The 18,114-nt window shown below is 46.2% G+C and overlaps 1 protein-coding gene across 1 annotated transcript; it reads right to left on the minus strand.

The window, feature by feature from the left end:
• Nucleotides 1-6,322: 6,322 nt before the first annotated feature.
• LOC115399638 (cytosolic phospholipase A2 beta-like) lies at nucleotides 6,323-17,306 on the minus strand. Its single transcript, XM_030107155.1, has 4 exons — nucleotides 17,234-17,306; nucleotides 13,715-13,887; nucleotides 8,840-9,026; nucleotides 6,323-6,883 (listed from the first exon to the last, which is right to left on the minus strand). Exons 1-4 carry the CDS (start codon nucleotides 17,304-17,306, stop codon nucleotides 6,834-6,836), a joined length of 483 nt encoding a protein of 160 aa, XP_029963015.1. The 3' UTR covers nucleotides 6,323-6,833.
• Between the last annotated feature and the right edge of the window lie 808 nt (nucleotides 17,307-18,114).

Raw genomic sequence — 18,114 nt, forward strand, 5'->3', positions numbered from 1 at the left:
ATGATGCATCGCTCTTTTGTACTGAGCCTCTGACAAAAGAAACATAGGAAAACACACTTGTGGTTTTAGACTGGCATCTGGGGTCTATTTCACCAAGCAGGTTTAAATAATTTTGCAATTATTTTTCTTCAAAAATAGCAGAATTTATGCAAAATAATGATACCTCAGACACATCCGGTTCTATTTTGTGGGAAATGTTTAAAGTGGTCATGAGGGGGCATGTCATATCTTATGAGGCAGCACAGAAAAAAACAATGAAATGTACAGTTAAAATAAATAGATAATAAATTATCACAGATGGAAATGGTACACAAACGGTGTGGTAATGATCAAACGTTGCAAGAGATCATCAATTCGTCTCGGCTACACCTGCGTTAGTCTGAACTTGGTGACAAACCACATACGCTTGTTAGCTCACCAGCTTCGGGGGCAGCAGAATAGCCGTGGCAATATATAGAATTACTTCAATTACAGGTGATACCCTCACCCATCCTAAGGCAATTAATGAGCGTTTTTTACATTTTTACCAACAATTATATAAATCAAAGGAAAGGGTGATATTGATTGTTGGCTTGATAATGTTTCAATTCCAAGAATAATTTTGAATGAACCCATAACAGTAACAGAAGTAATGCATTCTATTACAACTTTAAACCAATGGGAAAAGCCCTGGACCTGATGGGTTTGGGCCTGAACTTTTAAAACGTTTTCTGAACAGATATTCCCACTCCTGCTTAGGATGTTATCTCACTCAATGGACGTTAAACATTGCCTTCCCTTCATATGAGGCAGATATAGCACTCCTATTGAAACCAGATAGGGATGACACTAATCCAGCATCATATCGCCCAATTTCCATTCTTAACCGAGACTGTAAAATTTTTCCTAAAATATTGACTATCAGATTAAATAAATGCATCGAATCCATTGTACACACGCAAAAAAATGTTGGGTTATTTTTGCAACCCAACAGCTGGGTTGAGACTGTTGGTTACTTTAGTTGGATTGTTTTCATGAAATTGGGTAATTTAATAACCCAGATTGCTGGGTTATTGTAGTTGGCAGTTGAGTTATTTGCTGTTGGGTAGTAATTTCCATCATAATGTGTTGGGTTATTTCAGACTACCCAACATGTTGGGTTGACATCACCAATACCGAAACTTAGTGCTGCTACAGCAAAAGAGAAAAAGACTGTTACAATAGAGACGCTGCTGGCAGATTCTTCTAGGGAATACAGAGAGCTTTATTTAGTATTTTTACGAGAAGTTGTATTGTCGCATTAGGTGTGCACCATGCACATGAAAACCTTATCTAATGCAGCCAGAGCTTCATCTGACCAGTCTTAAGTAACACTCCAGTCCAGTTGGTGGCGGTAATGCCCCAAGATGGTGGGCAGCTGCCAATAAACAGAAGAGAAGAGAAGAAGTTGTTTTTCTCAAAAAATGTTTTAAAATAGTTTATATGCTTAGTTTTTAAAAAATATTCTGTAAATCACTGTTCAGTATTTATGATACTGTAGCGGCCGTGGGGCTGCTGGGGCTCGCTGCCCAAGTGACTGTGCCAGTAGCCGCAAGGCACTATGGGTAGGGATTGTTGGGCCGTTTCGGGCCGTGTTTCATTGTGTTTCATTTGTGTTTCTTGTGATTATGATTGTGGTTAGTAATTGTGTTTTTGTGTGCTGTTGCCATTTTTCCATTTCTTTGAGTTGAGTTTCGTTTGAGTCCTGTCGGACCGGGGGCCGAGGGATGGCCAGGGGAGTGGCCTGGCCTGCGTGCCAGCAGGTTGGCTGTGGTTCCAGCTGCTTAGTTGTTGTAACAATAAATCTCTGGTGTGTTGAAATGTGAAGAAGTCTTGTCATTTCTGTGCCACTTCATTTCAAGTTGCTGCTCCAGCGTCACAAATAATATTGACTTGGATCCTACGTTTGTGGCCTCAACTCAATTTAATATGACAAAGACTGTAAATATCTTGGAGTAAAAATTACTAAGAATCCTAAGTTATTTAAGCATAATTTTGCTGAGAGATTAAACGTATTGAAAAACAATATAGAAAAATGGAGAACATTACCCTTATCCATGATTGTACGGATAAATTTGGTGAAAATGGTTTCTTTGCCAAGATTTTTTTTATTTGTTTCAGAACATTCCAGTATGCATACCAAGGTCATATTTGAAATATGACCTTGGTTGGTATGACCAGATTGACTTGGTTATTTAAATTTTTTTCTGGGGATATAAGGCTCGCAGAATATCGAAGCAGCATCTACAAAAACCAAAGAATAGTGGTGGCCTAAGCCTTCCGTGTTTTTTAATTCTATTACTGGGCTGCTAATTTAAGATCAATGGCATATTGGCAAAATAATCCAGCCTTAGATCCAACAGTTGTACTTCCCTCCTGGTTAGTAATAGAACGCAGTTAATGTCATGCCCGGCTCCTGCCTCTCTGCAGGCCTGCTGTTCTGCTCTCTCTCCCCCTTCTACCTGCAGGTGAGCAGGCTGTGTGGGCGGTTCGTCAGCGAATTAGAGTCACCTGTCCGGAGAGTGGCCTCATCCGTTCCACCTGCACTGCTGCCTACTTAAACTGGCTGCAGTCCACTCTCCGATGCTGGGTCGTTGACTCCCTGAGTTAGTGCACTAGAGTTCCTGTAAGTGTAGCTTTCTGTTCTGGTTGCCTCTGACTCCGTTCCTGTCCATCTTTCGTCGGCCACCTTCTCACCTACCTCCTGCCTGGCTGCCACTGAAGCAGCACCCCGTCTCCCTGTCTGGCAGCAACTGAAGCTGCACCCACCTCTGACCGGTCCTCGGCTGCCAGTGGCGCAGCGACTCGCCCTCGGACTGGACCGATTATTAAACCAGTTAAAAACCTGACTTCGTGTGTTGGCTTGCCTTCCTGCATCTGAGTCTCCATTGCACGCCCCGTAACATTTAACCTCGAAAACATCTCTTGAGGCAATTCTGTTCTTGTCGCCAAGACCAGCAGCCTTGTGCAAAGGAGAACATTTTATCTTGGTTAACTGGCAAAAAATCTGGACACAAATTAGGAAGTTCTGTGAACTCCAAATTCATCTGCCATGCTCCCATATGACATAATCACGCTTTCCCTTCCTCATTCACAGATCCAGTTTTTAAGGAGTGGACACATCTAGGTATCAAAACTGTAAAGGATCTCTATATTAACAAGAGGCTCTGCTCAGGAGAAGGAAAGCGCGTCCACTAAGCGGCGGTTTATGATGTCCACTAGTGATCCATGCGCACACAGGAAATCAACCCCAAGAATCGACACGGCTACAGCAGCCATCACAAAGTCCCAGCCGAACTGCCGTCCATCAAAACACACAGTCACGTACCTGGTGCCGAATGTACGGACAGGAGTCTCATTTGCGGCATCCAGCTGCAGGCCGTGTTCACCGCTGGCTCTGTCAGTGCTGGAAGCCAGTAGAACGCTCAGCTGTGCGCTCGTGTCCCACAAGGAAACTTCCTGCCTTCCTGATCCAGTGTCTTTTATATACAGCAGCTTGTTGGTTTCCTCAGTGCTCACAGCTGCTACCGAGCGCTGAGGCAGCCGTCTCCCTGCACCGGGTGTGCACACAGCGGCGTGCAGCACTTCGCCCGGGCCCGAAACGCGGCTCCAGCAGGCACGCAACATGGACTCCGAGCAGCCATGACACGAGCAGGATCCTGTCAAGCAGCGAGCCTCCCCATAGAGAACTCAACTGTCGGACCAGGGGGGAGGGGGGTGCAGTGCTCATCCGTACCGTCGAACCGGGGCGGTTGGGGGGAGCAGTGCAGTGCTCACCTGTACCGTCGGACTGGGGGCGACAGTACTCACTCCGAGCTTTCTTTCCAGGTGTAATGTTCTGCTGTTGTGAGTAAAATAACACGCAGAATACTTCGGACAGCTCTGTTTAGTCTACAGTTTCGCACGGGGGTACGGCAGCGGCACTGGGACATACTGCGTGATTGCTACCAAAGCCCACATGCAAAAAGCTCGCCTCGCCTCCCCTGAAGCCCTCCGGTGCCCCCCAGAGGAGGCGCGCCTCACACTTTGAAAACCGCTGGTTTAAGTGATAAAAAGCAGATACTGTATGAGCACTTCTATTTTTCAGAGCTTTAAACACAATTATATTTTGTGAAAGTTAGAAGGTTTCAGACATTCTGCTGCTGCTTCTCTTCGTTTTCAGTTGAAATTAAAGCAGCTATGTAACACTGTCCATGCATCCCTCTATTTTGTTCTTCCTGTGGTGTGGGAAAAAAAATGTATTTAAAAATGTGAGGACCAAGCAACAACCCAAGATTCTCCCCTGAGAACTAGTCAAAAAATATTATGTGCACCCCGGTCTAGTATCAATGTTTGTTGAACTATTTCTACAAAAAATCTCTTACATTATTCCAAGGCAAAGTTGAACAAATTATTCCCCCAGTCTTCCTCTCTCTGTGACAGATGAAGGTTGCTCGCTGTACACTTGCACATCAACTTTGGTTATGTCCGACTCTCCAAAGTTTCTGGTGCTCAATATTTAGGTGGTACTCAAATGTATTTAATATAAATTTGGATTCTGACCCAAACGGATCATGCCACACATTGTATTTCTCATGCTGAAAAAAAAAAATACTGGTAAATTTGTCTGGTGCGCCGCTGCTATGGAACCGTGAGAAATACAATGTGTGGCGTGAGTGTGTGACAAAAGACCGAAATGCGTGACTGTCATGCTCAATGCGTGAGACTTCAGAGCCCTGCGAGTTTGCGTGGGGCCAGCTTGGCTAAGGGCCGACTTAGTGTAGGGCCGAGTTGGTCCGGGCTGAACTTGGGTTGGGGCTGACTTGACTGTAAGCCTCAGCAACTACAGGAATAAATGCAACAGTCTGCAATCAGCAAGCCGAGCCCTGTTTGGGCTTGGGGCCGAGTTGGTTAGCCTGGAGCCGAGTTGATCGGGGCCGACTTGACTGTATCCCAGTTGCTGAAAACTTCCTATAGTTGCTGAAACAGTTGTGGTCTGAGCTAACTACAACTACTCTGGTCACCCGCCATCATTTAACGAATCATTCACTGACTGGTCGAGCCAGATGTGCACACCACATCTCTCAAAGGGGCCACACATACTCTAATAACAGGCATTCATAACACAGCACATTTGCACCATGTTTTAAGCTTGTTAAAAGAGAAAAAAAAAAACAAAAACAGGACAGCGTCGTGTAGGCAACTGATGTAAACAATTTCTGTTGTCTGCAAATCTGACAGTGCGGGTGACGTCACCCTTTCAAACCCACTCTAACTCTGTATTAATGTATTAATATTGTAGGAAGCGGCGGTGAGAACGAAGGACAACTGAGTCTGCTCTTTGGTTTGAACAAGCACAGGAGTTTATTGTGAACACAACTAAACCCGCATCTGGCACCCACCCCGAGGCACGCAGGCCAGGTCCTCCCCGAGAGGTCCCCCTGACCCACGGTGCTCATAAAATGAAAATAAAAGGACATAAAACGGTGGCAAACAGCAAAACAACAATAAACAGAGCACTCCCATAATAAATGAACACAATAAACACATAAAACACACATAACACGGCCCGAACTGGCCCAAATAGTCCCGCCCTTCCCATGAGCCTTTGTGGCTCCAACACAGTCAGCAGGGCAGGCCCTCTGGCGCCCCCTAGCGACAATATGCTACAATATGTCGCTAAAATATGTATTAATTTCTCAGCATCACTTTGAGTCTACAAGTTCCTGATTGTAGAAATATTAGGCAGGTGAAAGAAAGAGGTCCTGCAGACCTGTTTAATGTGTGAGTTAAAGGTAAAGTCCTGGCCTGAAGTGACTCCCAGGTGCCTCTTAGTGGTTCTAGTCCTGGTTTAAATCCACTCCAGTTCCTCTCAGTGGTTCTGCTCCTGGTCTGAAGTAAGTCCAGTTTCCTTGTCAGTGGTTCTGGTCCTGGTCTAAACTGACCCCAGGTTCCTCACACTGTTACTGGAGGTTAAAGTACACCATCCAGAGTTACTAGATCATTCCCCCTCAGATGTTTTGGGCCAAAAGTAAAAACTTCTATTTTATCAGAGTTTAGAAGCAGAAAATTTCCACTCACTCATCCAGACTTTCATGTATTTAATGAAGAAAATGAAGTGTTGATAGTGCAAAGGGTCTGTTGAGAGAAAACATAAATCACACGTCATGCGATTGCCAGTTTACTGTCAATTCAAAGTGAAAGAACCTTTAACTGAAACTACAGTTGGCATAAAAGAAGCAAACCAGGAAAATACACAATTAAATAAAATGTTCCTCATCCCTCTTCACAAACACACACATTATCAACCACAAACTGCTAAACAGATGTAATAACATCATCTTCATCAGTAACAAGAACTTTTAAACATCATCCAACAACTTCATGTCTCAGAGAAAAAAACCCAAATCCCCAAACCAACTCAATCATGCTACAAGCTAACTATGATATTCCAACCACAGCTTCCCTCTTTCAGCATTCTGTGTCATTAATGAGCATCACGTTGTGGAAACTGTCTCAACACTGAATTTCCTTCATCAAGAAACTTCTTTATATGATTATTTAGACTAATATTTCACTTATTTCCAACCCAAATCACAGTAGATTCGTCAACTGGATGCAGAACAAAAAGCATTGGGTGTTTCCGTTTCATGTGAAGAGCTCTTCTTGGTCCTGGACTCAGAGACTGGACTCCTTCTTCTGCAGGGCCTTGCGGAGGACCTCCTGGATTTTCTCCTTGTTGTTTAAGATGTTGTAGGTGGTCAAGTCCCCGAGAGCATCATAATCCTCCGGGGAGTAGACCAAGTTGTTTGTTGTGTATGGAGAATCTTCACTGGTCACATCCACCTTCCCAGCCTGGATTTCCTCCTCAGTCTCTCGTTCACACCTGGAAGGGCACACCATGAAAGATCTCATTCAAATTCTGATTTACCAAGACAACCTGAAAATGTGGAAGTGTTCCAGAGTCAGTTTCACCAGTGGATGCTCCCCCTTAAATATTGGACGTATGGACGTCCAGATCATGTCCATATTGCGTCCGTCCGTCCAAGACCAATTATAGACCTATTTGGGACGTCCAAAATAGGTGAGGTATTTGGACGTCTTATTATTACCCAATTTCGACGTCTATATGACGTTGAAGATCTGGACGTCTAAATTAGGACCCAATGTCTACATGCGGTTGAACATTTGAAAGTCGGGGAAACTTTATGTTCCTTGATTAAAAGTGTTTACCATCTGAACGAGATGAGGAATGACGTATTATGTATGAAATGGGTTTTAATGTATTTTATTTTTGTTTTATTTTGAAGGGCGACAGACAGGAAGTTCTGTGTCTGTGTTCACTTATTGGCTGCCATAGTGTATATTAGCTTGACTGAGTGAACCCGGAAGTGGAGGTGTGTCAGATGCGTACACTTTACTGCGAAAGCCACGGAGCTGGAGACGCTGCTGTCAGGCTAATTAAGTGTTTTTCCCTTAATCGCGAGTCCAGCGGTTGTCGAGGAACCCTGATTCCTGTTTTGTGGACCGACGGCAGTCTGAAGCCACCTCGGACTGGCCGGTCTCAGTCCCTTCTGAGGGCAATCAGCACCACAGCATGCTGGCACAGCGGATGGAGGCAGAGTTAGCTGCAGATTTGTCACTGGTCCGGTATTTTGAGTACTGTCAAGTTTTTGCAATAAAATCTGTTTAAAAAGAATTGGATTGTGATCGTAGTTTCCTGTACCTGTGAATTTTGGCTTGTAGATAGAATTATGTCTAATAAAAGAGCTGCCCAAGCGGTTAAATTTAGTTCGTATTTTCATCAAATTGTGAACTTTGGAGAAACACAAAACGGACATTTTTAAAACCACCACTTTGTTTCGTGTGTATTGCGCTGTATTTCAGGAGAAGTAGTTTAAATAGTGGTCACCCTCCTATTTACGCAATAAACTAACAGCTCAATAGGTAAGGCTGAGGATCGCTGAACAGTAAGTTGTGAGTTCGAATCTTGTGTGTCACCCGTCTGTAATGAAATGCTGTAAAGACTGAAAAGAACATGCCTGAAACTGAGTGCACACCCGGTGATTAGATTTTGGTCAATTTAAATTATATTTTCCCCTCTTTTTTATGGCCCTTGTCTGAAGGTCCTGGTGACATCGATACCCAACGTCGAAATTACGTTAAAAAAAAGACGTCATTCTGTACCTTGTGGGTACCTCGCTGGGACGTCCAACAATGACCTTAAAAAGACGTTGATTCAACGTCTTTTTGCTCAGTGGGTCAGAGGGGGACACCACCCTCAAAATACATCCTGGGTAACATGGTTCCTGTCATCACTGTTTCATGAACAGCACATCTTATCCAACCCATCAGGACCTGTCAGACTCCGCATGAGCCTCATCTCTCTGACATCTCTGCATGGATCAAGCATCCACATGGATAACTCAACCTTTTTAGTCCTGCTCCAAACTCTGGTGACTGATGACCAGCTAACTTCTGGGATTTAGCACATTCAGACCTTTTTTACAAATGGAGCATGAACTGTTGCACCAAACCTCCCTGGATACAGTTTGTTCACAGAGGAAATGTTTGGTTTTCAAAACAGAACAGAGCAGATGAAATCCCTCCACTCACTGACCAGCAGACTAAACTAACAGGGACCAACCTGTCAATCACAATGAGAGACCGAGAGACAGCTGAAGGGAGAGAGAGTACTCCCAGCACAGCAGGTGTTTGTACTCTAACATTTACACCCTTCAAAGAAATAAAGCAAAAAAGTACTACAAACAAAAACAGTTCAAAAGACCTTTTACAGTCTGGTGGAGACATATAAAGACAGCACACGCTGAAAATCACTGACCAGGTTTTTTATATTGTTGATATGAGAGGTTGATGAGTGGGAAATGCATCACGATGGGAGCCTTGGGGTTCTCCTCATCCTCAAAGACGTAGACCTCCTGTAATGGCTCCTTTTCCAGACCGGCAAAGTCTGCGTCGGGGAACGGGATGTCATGATCTTTACAGTACACAGCGGTGTCCTCCAGCATCTGCAAATACATTTTTTTTTTTATTTCACAGTGCCTTTCAAAACAGTCAAGGACACTTAATAAATAAAAACACATTACAAATAAATAAAACAACAGTAAATGTAGCACAGTGAAATTAAAAAGAGTGAGGTTACAAATGATAGGCCGATTGAAACAGATGAGTTGTGAGTCTGCATTTGAACTGAGAGAGTCGATGTTGCAGATGTCAGGTGGGAGAGAGTTCCAGAGTCGGGGGGGGGGGGGGGGGGGGGGGGGGGGGAGCGGCTGAAAGCTCTGCTCTCCATGGTGCTGAGGCGGGCGGAGGGCACAGAGAGGTGGAGAGAGGAGGAAGACCTGAGAAAGCGTGAGGGGGGGCAACGTGAAGGAGATCAGACAGATAGAGGGGGGGCCAGGCTGTGGATGGCTTTAAATGTAAACAGAAGTATCTTAAAAATGATCTGGAATTTGATCGAGAGCCAATGGAGCAGCTGGAGCACTCAGATCGAGGAGGATGAGGACGGAGATCAAACCGGAGTCAGCTGCCATTAGAAGGTCACTGTGATCTTTATTAGTGATGTTTCGGTGCTGTGGCGGGACGGAAACCGGACTGGAATCATTCATAGAGACTGTTGTGGGTGAGATGGAAGTGGAGTTAAGAGGCAACAATTTTCTCAAGGATTTGGAGATGAAGGGAAGGTGAGAAATGGGGCGGAGCTTATTGAAGTTGTTGGGATCTGAACCAGGTTTCTTCAGGATGGGGCTGACAGCTGCAGATTTAAAGAGAGTGGGAACAGTTCCAGAGGACAGCGAGGAGTGAATGATGGCTGAAATGAGGGGGAGTAGAGAGGGGAGGCAGGATTTGACCAGGACGGTGGGGAGGGGGTCCAGCTGACAGGTTGAAGGCTTGGACTTGGTGATGAGATCAGAGATATCAGAGAGAGGAGGGAGTTCAAAGGTGGAAAGCAGAAGAGATGGCGGGAGAGGTTCAGAGGAAGGGAGAGGGGAGGTAGAGGAGCCGAGGTGTTGGTGGATTTTCATGACCTTGTCATTGAAGAACTGGAGGAGAGAGTTACAGGACTCTGCAGAGTACAGATTGGGGGTAGAGAGTCAGAGGGCTGGATGATGCTGTTGAATACGGAAAAGAGTGTCTTACTGCTGCCTGCATTGGAGCAGATGAGATCGGAGTGATATTGTGATTTAGCGTGAGAAATGGAGTCCTGATAAAGAGATAGATGAACAGTATACATGTCTTTGTGGATGTTGAGTCCAGATTTACGAAAAAGCCTTTCAAGCTGACAATTTTTGGATTTCATATTCCGGACAACAGGAGTGAACCAGGGAGCAGACCGGGCGGAGGAAACAGAGCAAGACTTCACAGGAGCGAGTGAATTGAGGTTGTGAGTGAGACCATTACTGTACAGGGAGACAAGGTCATCGGGGTGGAGGAAGAGTCAACAGTCAGGGTGGAGATGCAGGAGGAGAGGGAGTCCATGTTAATATCCATTGTTGTGGAATGAAATGACACGGGGGTCTTAGGAGTGGCGTCATTGAGCTGGGAGAAGTCACCAGGAAGTTGCCAAGTCTCATTTAAACAGAGAAAATCAAGCTTACGGTCCGTAAGGAGATCCTGGATAAGGTGTCCTTTGCCCGTGAGGGAGCGGATATTCAGCAGACTGAAGTTGATTTCGATGTTGTCGCTGGAGCGAGGAGTGTTAGCCGGAGCATTAGCCGACCTAGCCAGGCAAGCTAACACGCTGTGGGTGACAGACCGGCCCGATTTTCTGGACGGACGGCGAGTGGAGGACCAGATGGGAAGTAATTCCTTTGGAGCCGCCGAAATGAAAGCCCCACCAAGAGCCACGGTGGGGAGCCTCGGGCGAGGCTGGAAGCCGATGTCCAGGTAGAGCTTCAAAGATGCCGGAGGAGATCCGGACCGAAGAGAGTGAAGCCTGGGGAGCTCCGCCGCCAAATACTGTAGGAGTCCTTCCACTTGTAAATGGAGGAGTGAGAAGACAGTCCAGACCAGTATGGACCACACAAAGATCCTGCAGGCCTACATCTTGAAGCGCAGTAGAGAGGCGATGATGAGGAGCCAGGTGAGGAGCCGAGCAGGTAGGCAGATAGCCGACAGTGGGCAGCGGCAGTAAGGCGCGCCAGCGTTCACTCAGCTGGAGATTCACAATGCAAGATTCACAGTGACCGTTTTCTCTTTAAACAGTGTATTTTTGCTGTTTCTGGAACAGCTGGAAGAGGAAGATTGACGAACAGTTACATCTCCACATGAGAAATAAATGTTCTGACAAATTTGGTTTGTTTTTTTCTTCTTCATGATGCCTTTTAGACAGATGACTCAGAGGAGTCTCATAGTCTCCTAATGATGGTAACAGGCAGGAAATTATTACATGGAGACAGTGTTGTTCTTGGCAGCCTATTTTGATTTAGTTTTAGTCTTAGTCTTTTGGACAAAATGCTTAATAGTTTTAGTCACCTTTTAGTCATTTCTACACTTCATAGTTTTAGTCTAGTTTTAGCCGACGAAAACCAAATGGCTTTTAGTCCAGTTTTAGTCATTAAAAAAGGCTTAAACAATAAATGAGGAAAAAGACAAAGGAAATTGTGAACCAAACAAACATAATAAAATATATTTAAAGGAATACTCCGGAGATTCTGGACCCACGCCCTATCCCGATCATTTATAGAGTGAGATAAGCTCATAAATACCTTTTATGTGTCCGTTCTTCCAGTGGCTGACTCCCAGTTGTTAGCATCGTAGTTAGCTTAGCTCAACTGTGGGAGGTGAAGAGGAGACAGAGCCAGACTGACGAAAGTGGACAAAATACTCCTTCCAGTGGTCCAGGGGACGGCGTATTAGCACGTGAAGTAAATCTGAAAGCTGCTGTGCGCCAGTATATCCTTCCGCGGCGCACTATGCTTGTGCAGATCTGTGTGTATCAAAATGCTATTTTAACAGATTGAAAAGAAAGCACGTCTTTTAAAATGTTTTATAACCATTCAGATTTACTTCGTGTGCTAATACGCCGTCCCCTGGACCACTGGAAGGAGGATTTTTTTCCACTTTCGTCAGTCCGGTTCTGTCTCCTCTTCACCTCCCGCAGTTGAGCTAAGCTAACTACGATGCTAACAGCTGGGAACCAGGCACTGGATGCGGAGACACAAAAAAGGTATTTATGAGCTTATCTCACTTTATAAATGATAGGGATAGGGCGTGGGTCCAAAATCTTCAGAGTATTCTTTTAAATGGCACAAAACCAACATCACACATTTGAATAATAAATAATAAACTGGACTAGTTTGATACTTTGCAAACTCAATGCAGTGCTTATATGAGCTCTGCCAGACAAACTGAGAGGACTAATAGGAGTTTTGCTGATACTTTCAAGCTATTTTTATAATGTTTTATAACTGATATAAAGGCTGAGATCTTTTATTAAAACTGGTCTGTTTTGTTTCTATGTTACTGATTTGAACTGGTAGAGTAACTGCCTGTTATTACTTTTGGAGGAGCAATAAAACCAATATTAAGATGGTTATTAGGAAAATACTACCATTAAAACAACTGAAATAAACAAAAATTAATTCCTTGGGTTCTTGATGGTATGAAACTCTTGGAAGTCTTCAAAACTGCAATGACAAACATAACTTGAGTTTGATAAACTTTGTAAGTATTACTTACCTGAATTTTCTGTACACAAATTTTAAACAACAGTGAAAACACATTGCTTCAAAATAAGAAAACACCTGAATTATTAAAACAAAAATAATAATAAAATAAAAAAAAAAACAAGAAAAGAAAAAGTCAAGATTTATTAGGTACTTGGGGGAAAAAATCTTCACTAATCAACGGTGGGCTCCTATTGCAGTTTCACAGTTTGGATTAGATCCTTTGTCTGCCACTACAAGGCGTTCTGTTTTATTTTCTGCTGGATTCTGATTAAAGTACATCCATAAATCACTGCATCTTTTCCTCCCGCCAAGCCATGGGGAAAGTTGCTCCACGTTCTCTAGTGCGCCGGTGCATGCCGTGCAGGCGTGGTCAAACAGGAAGCAGCTCATGAATTGATATTTTCAGAGTAAAGCAGCCGATCTGCGTGAACAAGCTGGGGGAATCGCATTTGCTTTAATTTATTTTGAAAGTCAAAATACTGACATTTTCGTATCATCTCGTCTCGTTAATGAAAACAACAGATATGTCTCGTCACATTTCCGTATTTAAAGAGATATTTTTAGCTTGTCACGTCTCGTTTTAGTCACGGAAAAAAGGGGCATTGACAAAATATTTTCGTTGTTGTCATCGCTAACGAAAACAACACTGCATGGAGATCATGTAAACTCCACAGCCGAAAGCCAAATTAGGTGTGTTGTTGCTGTGAGGTGAGAGCGAATCAACTTCATGGTAGAGTGGTCATTACAGAGCCCATGAGCAAGACGGTGAACTCCAAGATGCCTCCCAGAGGAGGTGGAGCTCCATGCCTGGTAGCCGTCACCATTGCTGAATGAATGTGATTAACAATGTGGAGTGCTTTGGGACTACTGAAATTAACATCATGGTTCTAAAAAAGTGAAATCCCCAAAGTTAAATATGTTCAAATGTATCTGAAAAAAGGAGGTTTATAAAAGCTAAGAGTCTAACTGAAAACTAGAAAGACTTTATTTGGGCTTTGAACGGATGTTCAGGGTCGGCTGCTCACCTTCAGGAAGCGCTCTCCGTCCCACGAGAAACCAATAGATATGATGACGTCCACGTCTCTCTCTGGCCTCAGGACCGGCACACAGCCCTGTGTGATGGAATGACCGGCATCCACTGGGTGCAGAAAGGCGTCGCTGGGCGTCAGGCGACTCGGGATGGCATCAGGACGTAAGTCTGTGCGGAAAACAAAGGTGGAGGAGGATATAGGACATCTTACTCCTCAATGATTCTTTAATCACAAACACATATCTGACATGTTCAGTTTTCCTGCAAATTTGAAATTTGTAGATTGACATTAGCTAGAATTGTTATCAAATGCCTCAACAAAGCATCCATCTGATGTTAATGTGTGAGTCAAATCTATGAGTTTGTAAATGGAGGAACTTTTTAAAAATATAGTTTCTATTTTCCATCTGTTTTCAAAGTGGAGGGAAAAGTCTGAGGCTGATATTGAACATCGTGATATTTTTTCTTTTACTGTTTGGGAAGAATGAAAGAAGTGGAAGGTAAAACATTATTAAACATCACTAAAAATAATGAATTGTGTTTCGTGCACATTTTCGCTGGCAAAGTTTTTGGTAAAAAATCGATCAGAAATATCAGAAAGTTATTATTCTACTTCGTGTGGTGCTAAGCCCACCTACGGGCTTTGCTATTGGTACTCTCCCTGGCGCCAGCCAGACACTGCGACAGATAAAAAAGCTACCGTCACAATCCCACTCGCGCGCTGACACACTGCCCCGCCACTCACCAAGGGGATTTAAGCAGCTCGAGCGCACACAACTTCCTTCTTCTTTCTCAGCAAGCTCCTCTCAAGACTCAAGATTTTCAAGACGCAAGAGAAGATATGGACAAGCCGGCCCGAGAATCGTCGCCATCTGGCCTTGGGCCATCCAGCTGTCGTGGCTGCGGCACTTTCGCTCCTCGAGCAAGACTGCCATGAGCGGTGCTTCATCTGCCTGAGCTGGCAGCATCAGCGCCAGTGGGCTTCCTGCTCCGCTTGCCTCGCTCTCCCGCTCTAGGAATCTGAGCGGCAAGTGGCATTTATGGGCGCCGTTTCACCAACTTCTGCTCCCGACGAGACCCGCGAGTCCTTCCTCTCTCACCGCTCTCGCATGGGTGGACCCATGCTGAGCCCGGCTGAGCTCACTTCTTCCCTCACCGGCCTTCCTACGCTGTCAGATAAAGCGATGTGTTGAGGCGAGTGATGAGGATGTGGCGGCACCCGGAGATTCTGGCGTCTCTAAAGAGCAGCAGTCCTTCACCATGCTCGCGCCACTAGGGCAAGCGGAGCGTGGCGGTGAGCCGGACCCGCCTGTCTCCATGACGGCCGGCCCACCTGCGGCGGACCCCCGCTGCCAGGAGTCTCGTGACGAGTGGGCAACCCGGGTCGCTTCAACCGCGACCGGGCACCCCGGCATTCCATGGAGCTACATCTTCTGCATCACGCCGCACCACCAGGCCGGGCGGAGCGCAGCAGCGACCCTAACCCGCCGGCAGCGGTCGACGAGGGTCCTTTCACCCTTGCCCTGGCAGCAGCGGAGAAACTGGCGGCACCCAAAGGATGCACGAGAGGGATGCCTCTAGTGATGTGGCATCGGCCCCTAAGCGTCCCAAGCTGTCGTCCTGGGCAGGGTCTGATGCCCCCCGCTCGCAATCTCTGCCCACCGCTCGGTGGGGAGTGTCGAGCGCGACCTTCCCACGCCTTTTTTCCTGCCTCCAGCCTCGCTTCCCCGAGGGAGCGAAGCGGGGTTTTATGGCCCCGGGACCAAGTTGGTTCCATGCCGGGACCCTTCCAGCAGAAAAGTTCTGGACCCTGGCTCCTGCACCGTCGGCGGGGTGCTGGAATTTCTGCAGGCTTTGCTGGATAGCGGTCGCGCTGCATCCACTCTCGCGGTGTTTGCATCAGCCATCACGATGGGCCACGAAGGTTTTCGGCGTTTTTCAGTCACTCGCTGGTGAAGAGGTTTCTACGAGGGGCGTGTTGGCTGAGGCCTCCCCCCACGCATGTAGTTCCCCCGTGGGACATCCACACAGTACTGGATGGTCTGAGGGGGGCCCCTTTTGAGCCTTTGGAGCAGGCGGACTTCCGCTTTCTTTCCTTCAAGACTGCCCTTCTTTTGGCTCTAGCCTCTGCCAAACGGGTTGGGGATCTCTGCGCCCTGTCAGTCCACCCTTCTTGCATGGCCTTCAGTCAGGATGGGGGACTGGTTCATCTTTAGCCTAACCTGGCTTTTCATCCCAAGGTGATCACTTCGGACTTTTGATCGAGAGTGACCCGGATCAGGGCACTTTGCTCCTCACCTGGTTCGTCAGTGGATGATCCACGGCTGTGGTTGCTGTGTCCCGTCAGGGCTCTGCGTTGCTACGTTGAACGTACAGCTAGTTTCTGCACAACGGACCAGCTGTTTGTGAGATTTGGAGCCAGGGGGCGTGGCGCTCCGCTGTCCTCCCAGCGCCTGGCCCACTGGGTCGGTGGTGCTATTGCGGCTGCCTATGAGGCACGCAATCGCCCACTGAATGGTTCTAGCGTGGTTCACGCTCATTCTACACATAGCGGCGCCGCTTCTGTGGCTCTGTGCAGAGGTGTCACGGTGGGTGACATCTGCCAGGCCCCCTCTTGGGCCTCTGTGTCCACCTTTGTGCGCTCCTACCTGATGGATATGTGCGCAGATTCTGTGGCCATGTCAGTTTTCAGAAAGGACAGGGGTTCTGTCGCTTGACTGTGTTGGTTCTTGACCTGGTCGGCTGCTGATTCCCTGGAGGGATTCAGGCCGTGGGTGGTCTTGTTGCCTGCCTTTGTGACTCTGGGGAGTTCTGGCTGGCGTATGTGTGCCATTGTGTTACGGTGGTTGTCAAACACGTCTGCGGTCAGCACCTTGGTGCGGGGCTGCTTGCCGCCGGTGTCTTGGAGGTTTGTTGTGGCAGTACTGGGCGTACGTCCTGCCTGTTTCATTTCCACGCCAATCTTGTCAGCCTGTCCAGCTGGGGGTACATTTATCCCTACGGCTTCCGCCTTGGTAGTGTACTAATAGCGAAGCCCACAGGTGGGCTAAGCACCACACGAAGTAGTAATTATAGTTACTAAACGTAACTGCAGTTCTACGAGTGTGTGCGTGCCCACCTACCTGCAATCCCAGCTGACCTGCCTCTGTTTCTCCAGGGCTGCTCAGAAGAAGGAAGTTGTGTGCACTCGAGCTGCTTCTATCCCCTTGGTGAGGGGTGGGGCAGTGTGCCAGCGTGCGAGCGGGATTGGCGTGGCAGCTTTTTTGATCTGTCTCAGTGTCTGGCTGGCGCCAAGGAGAGTATCAATAGTGAAGCCCATAGGTGGGCATGCACACACTCATAGAACTGTAGTTACATTAATAACTATAATTTTCTTTAGTTTATCTCACTGTACCTTCACATAAGTAGCTGTTGAAAGTACAAAAATGAGTTCACACAATACTTTAGGAAAAAGTAAACTAATGATGTGCTTTTAGCAGGCAGCTGCTGCTGAACGCAGTGTTTCACAGCTGACCTTTGCCCGTGTTGAAGTTGCTGTTTTCTGTGTAGTTCCAGCGCAGGGAGAATCCACGTATGAAGTTGAACATCTCTCCAATTAGTACTTCATCCCGCAGAAAGCAAGACACCCAATCAGCCACATCTGATACAGGGTCAATGACCACCGTGTCCAGACCAGAATGTTCAGAGTCCGTTTCTGAAAACAAAATTCACATTTCAGGATGAAGGGGAGAATGTGTTTCTTTAAACCTCTTTCATACAATTGATATTTAGAGCCAAGTGGTAATGATGGTTTCCCCATTATTGTTTACCATAAAGATGACATGTTGTTGTATGTACTGATTGAAATTCGAGTCTGGAAGGAGTTTGGGCAAACCATGCAGGAGGACTAATGGTTGGCCTCAAAGAAATTTTTGCAAACTGTCCGGTGCCTCAGGAGGAGAAATCAGGTCTCCACCAACACTGTTTACAGTGGAGGAGGGGAGCTACTGACCTCGACTGGGGATCTTATTGAATGGTACCTTGTGGGGGGGTGATTCAGGAGTATGGAGTCCGGGTCCCTTTGCTAAGGGCCATCTGGTCTTTGTATGACAGAAGTCAGACTCACTGGTTCTGTTCATAATTTCTATGGACAGAATTTATAGGTGCAGCTAGGGGCTGTAGGGTTTCCGGTTCAGGGACCAGGGGCTGTATGGGGTCCAATTTGGGGACAATCTATGCTACTTTTTTTTTCCTTTTTTTTAACTGTCCTGTCAAGCATGGAAGCAGCAGAATGGAGGTCTGGCTGCTGTTATGTACCCCACAGATTTGCTCTTCCAAGAGGAGCTTATGAGCATAAAGTTCCTCTTGATGACATGGTTTCTTACTTTATTTTATTTTGAGGACTGACACAAGATA

The sequence above is a fragment of the Salarias fasciatus genome, chromosome 13 (assembly GCF_902148845.1).
Source record: "Salarias fasciatus chromosome 13, fSalaFa1.1, whole genome shotgun sequence".
Lineage (NCBI taxonomy): Eukaryota > Metazoa > Chordata > Actinopteri > Blenniiformes > Blenniidae > Salarias > Salarias fasciatus.

Coding starts and splice junctions, on each gene's coding strand:
- LOC115399638 (XM_030107155.1), bottom strand. CDS start 17,306: ATGTTCAACTTCATACGTGGATTCTCCCTGCGCTGGAACTACACAGAA. Junction 13,888..17,233: donor CAACTTCAACACGGGCAAAG/GTCAGCTGTGAA, acceptor TTTTCCGCACAG/ACTTACGTCCTGATGCCATC. Junction 6,884..8,839: donor TCAACAATATAAAAAACCTG/GTCAGTGATTTT, acceptor GTGCCCTTCCAG/GTGTGAACGAGAGACTGAGG.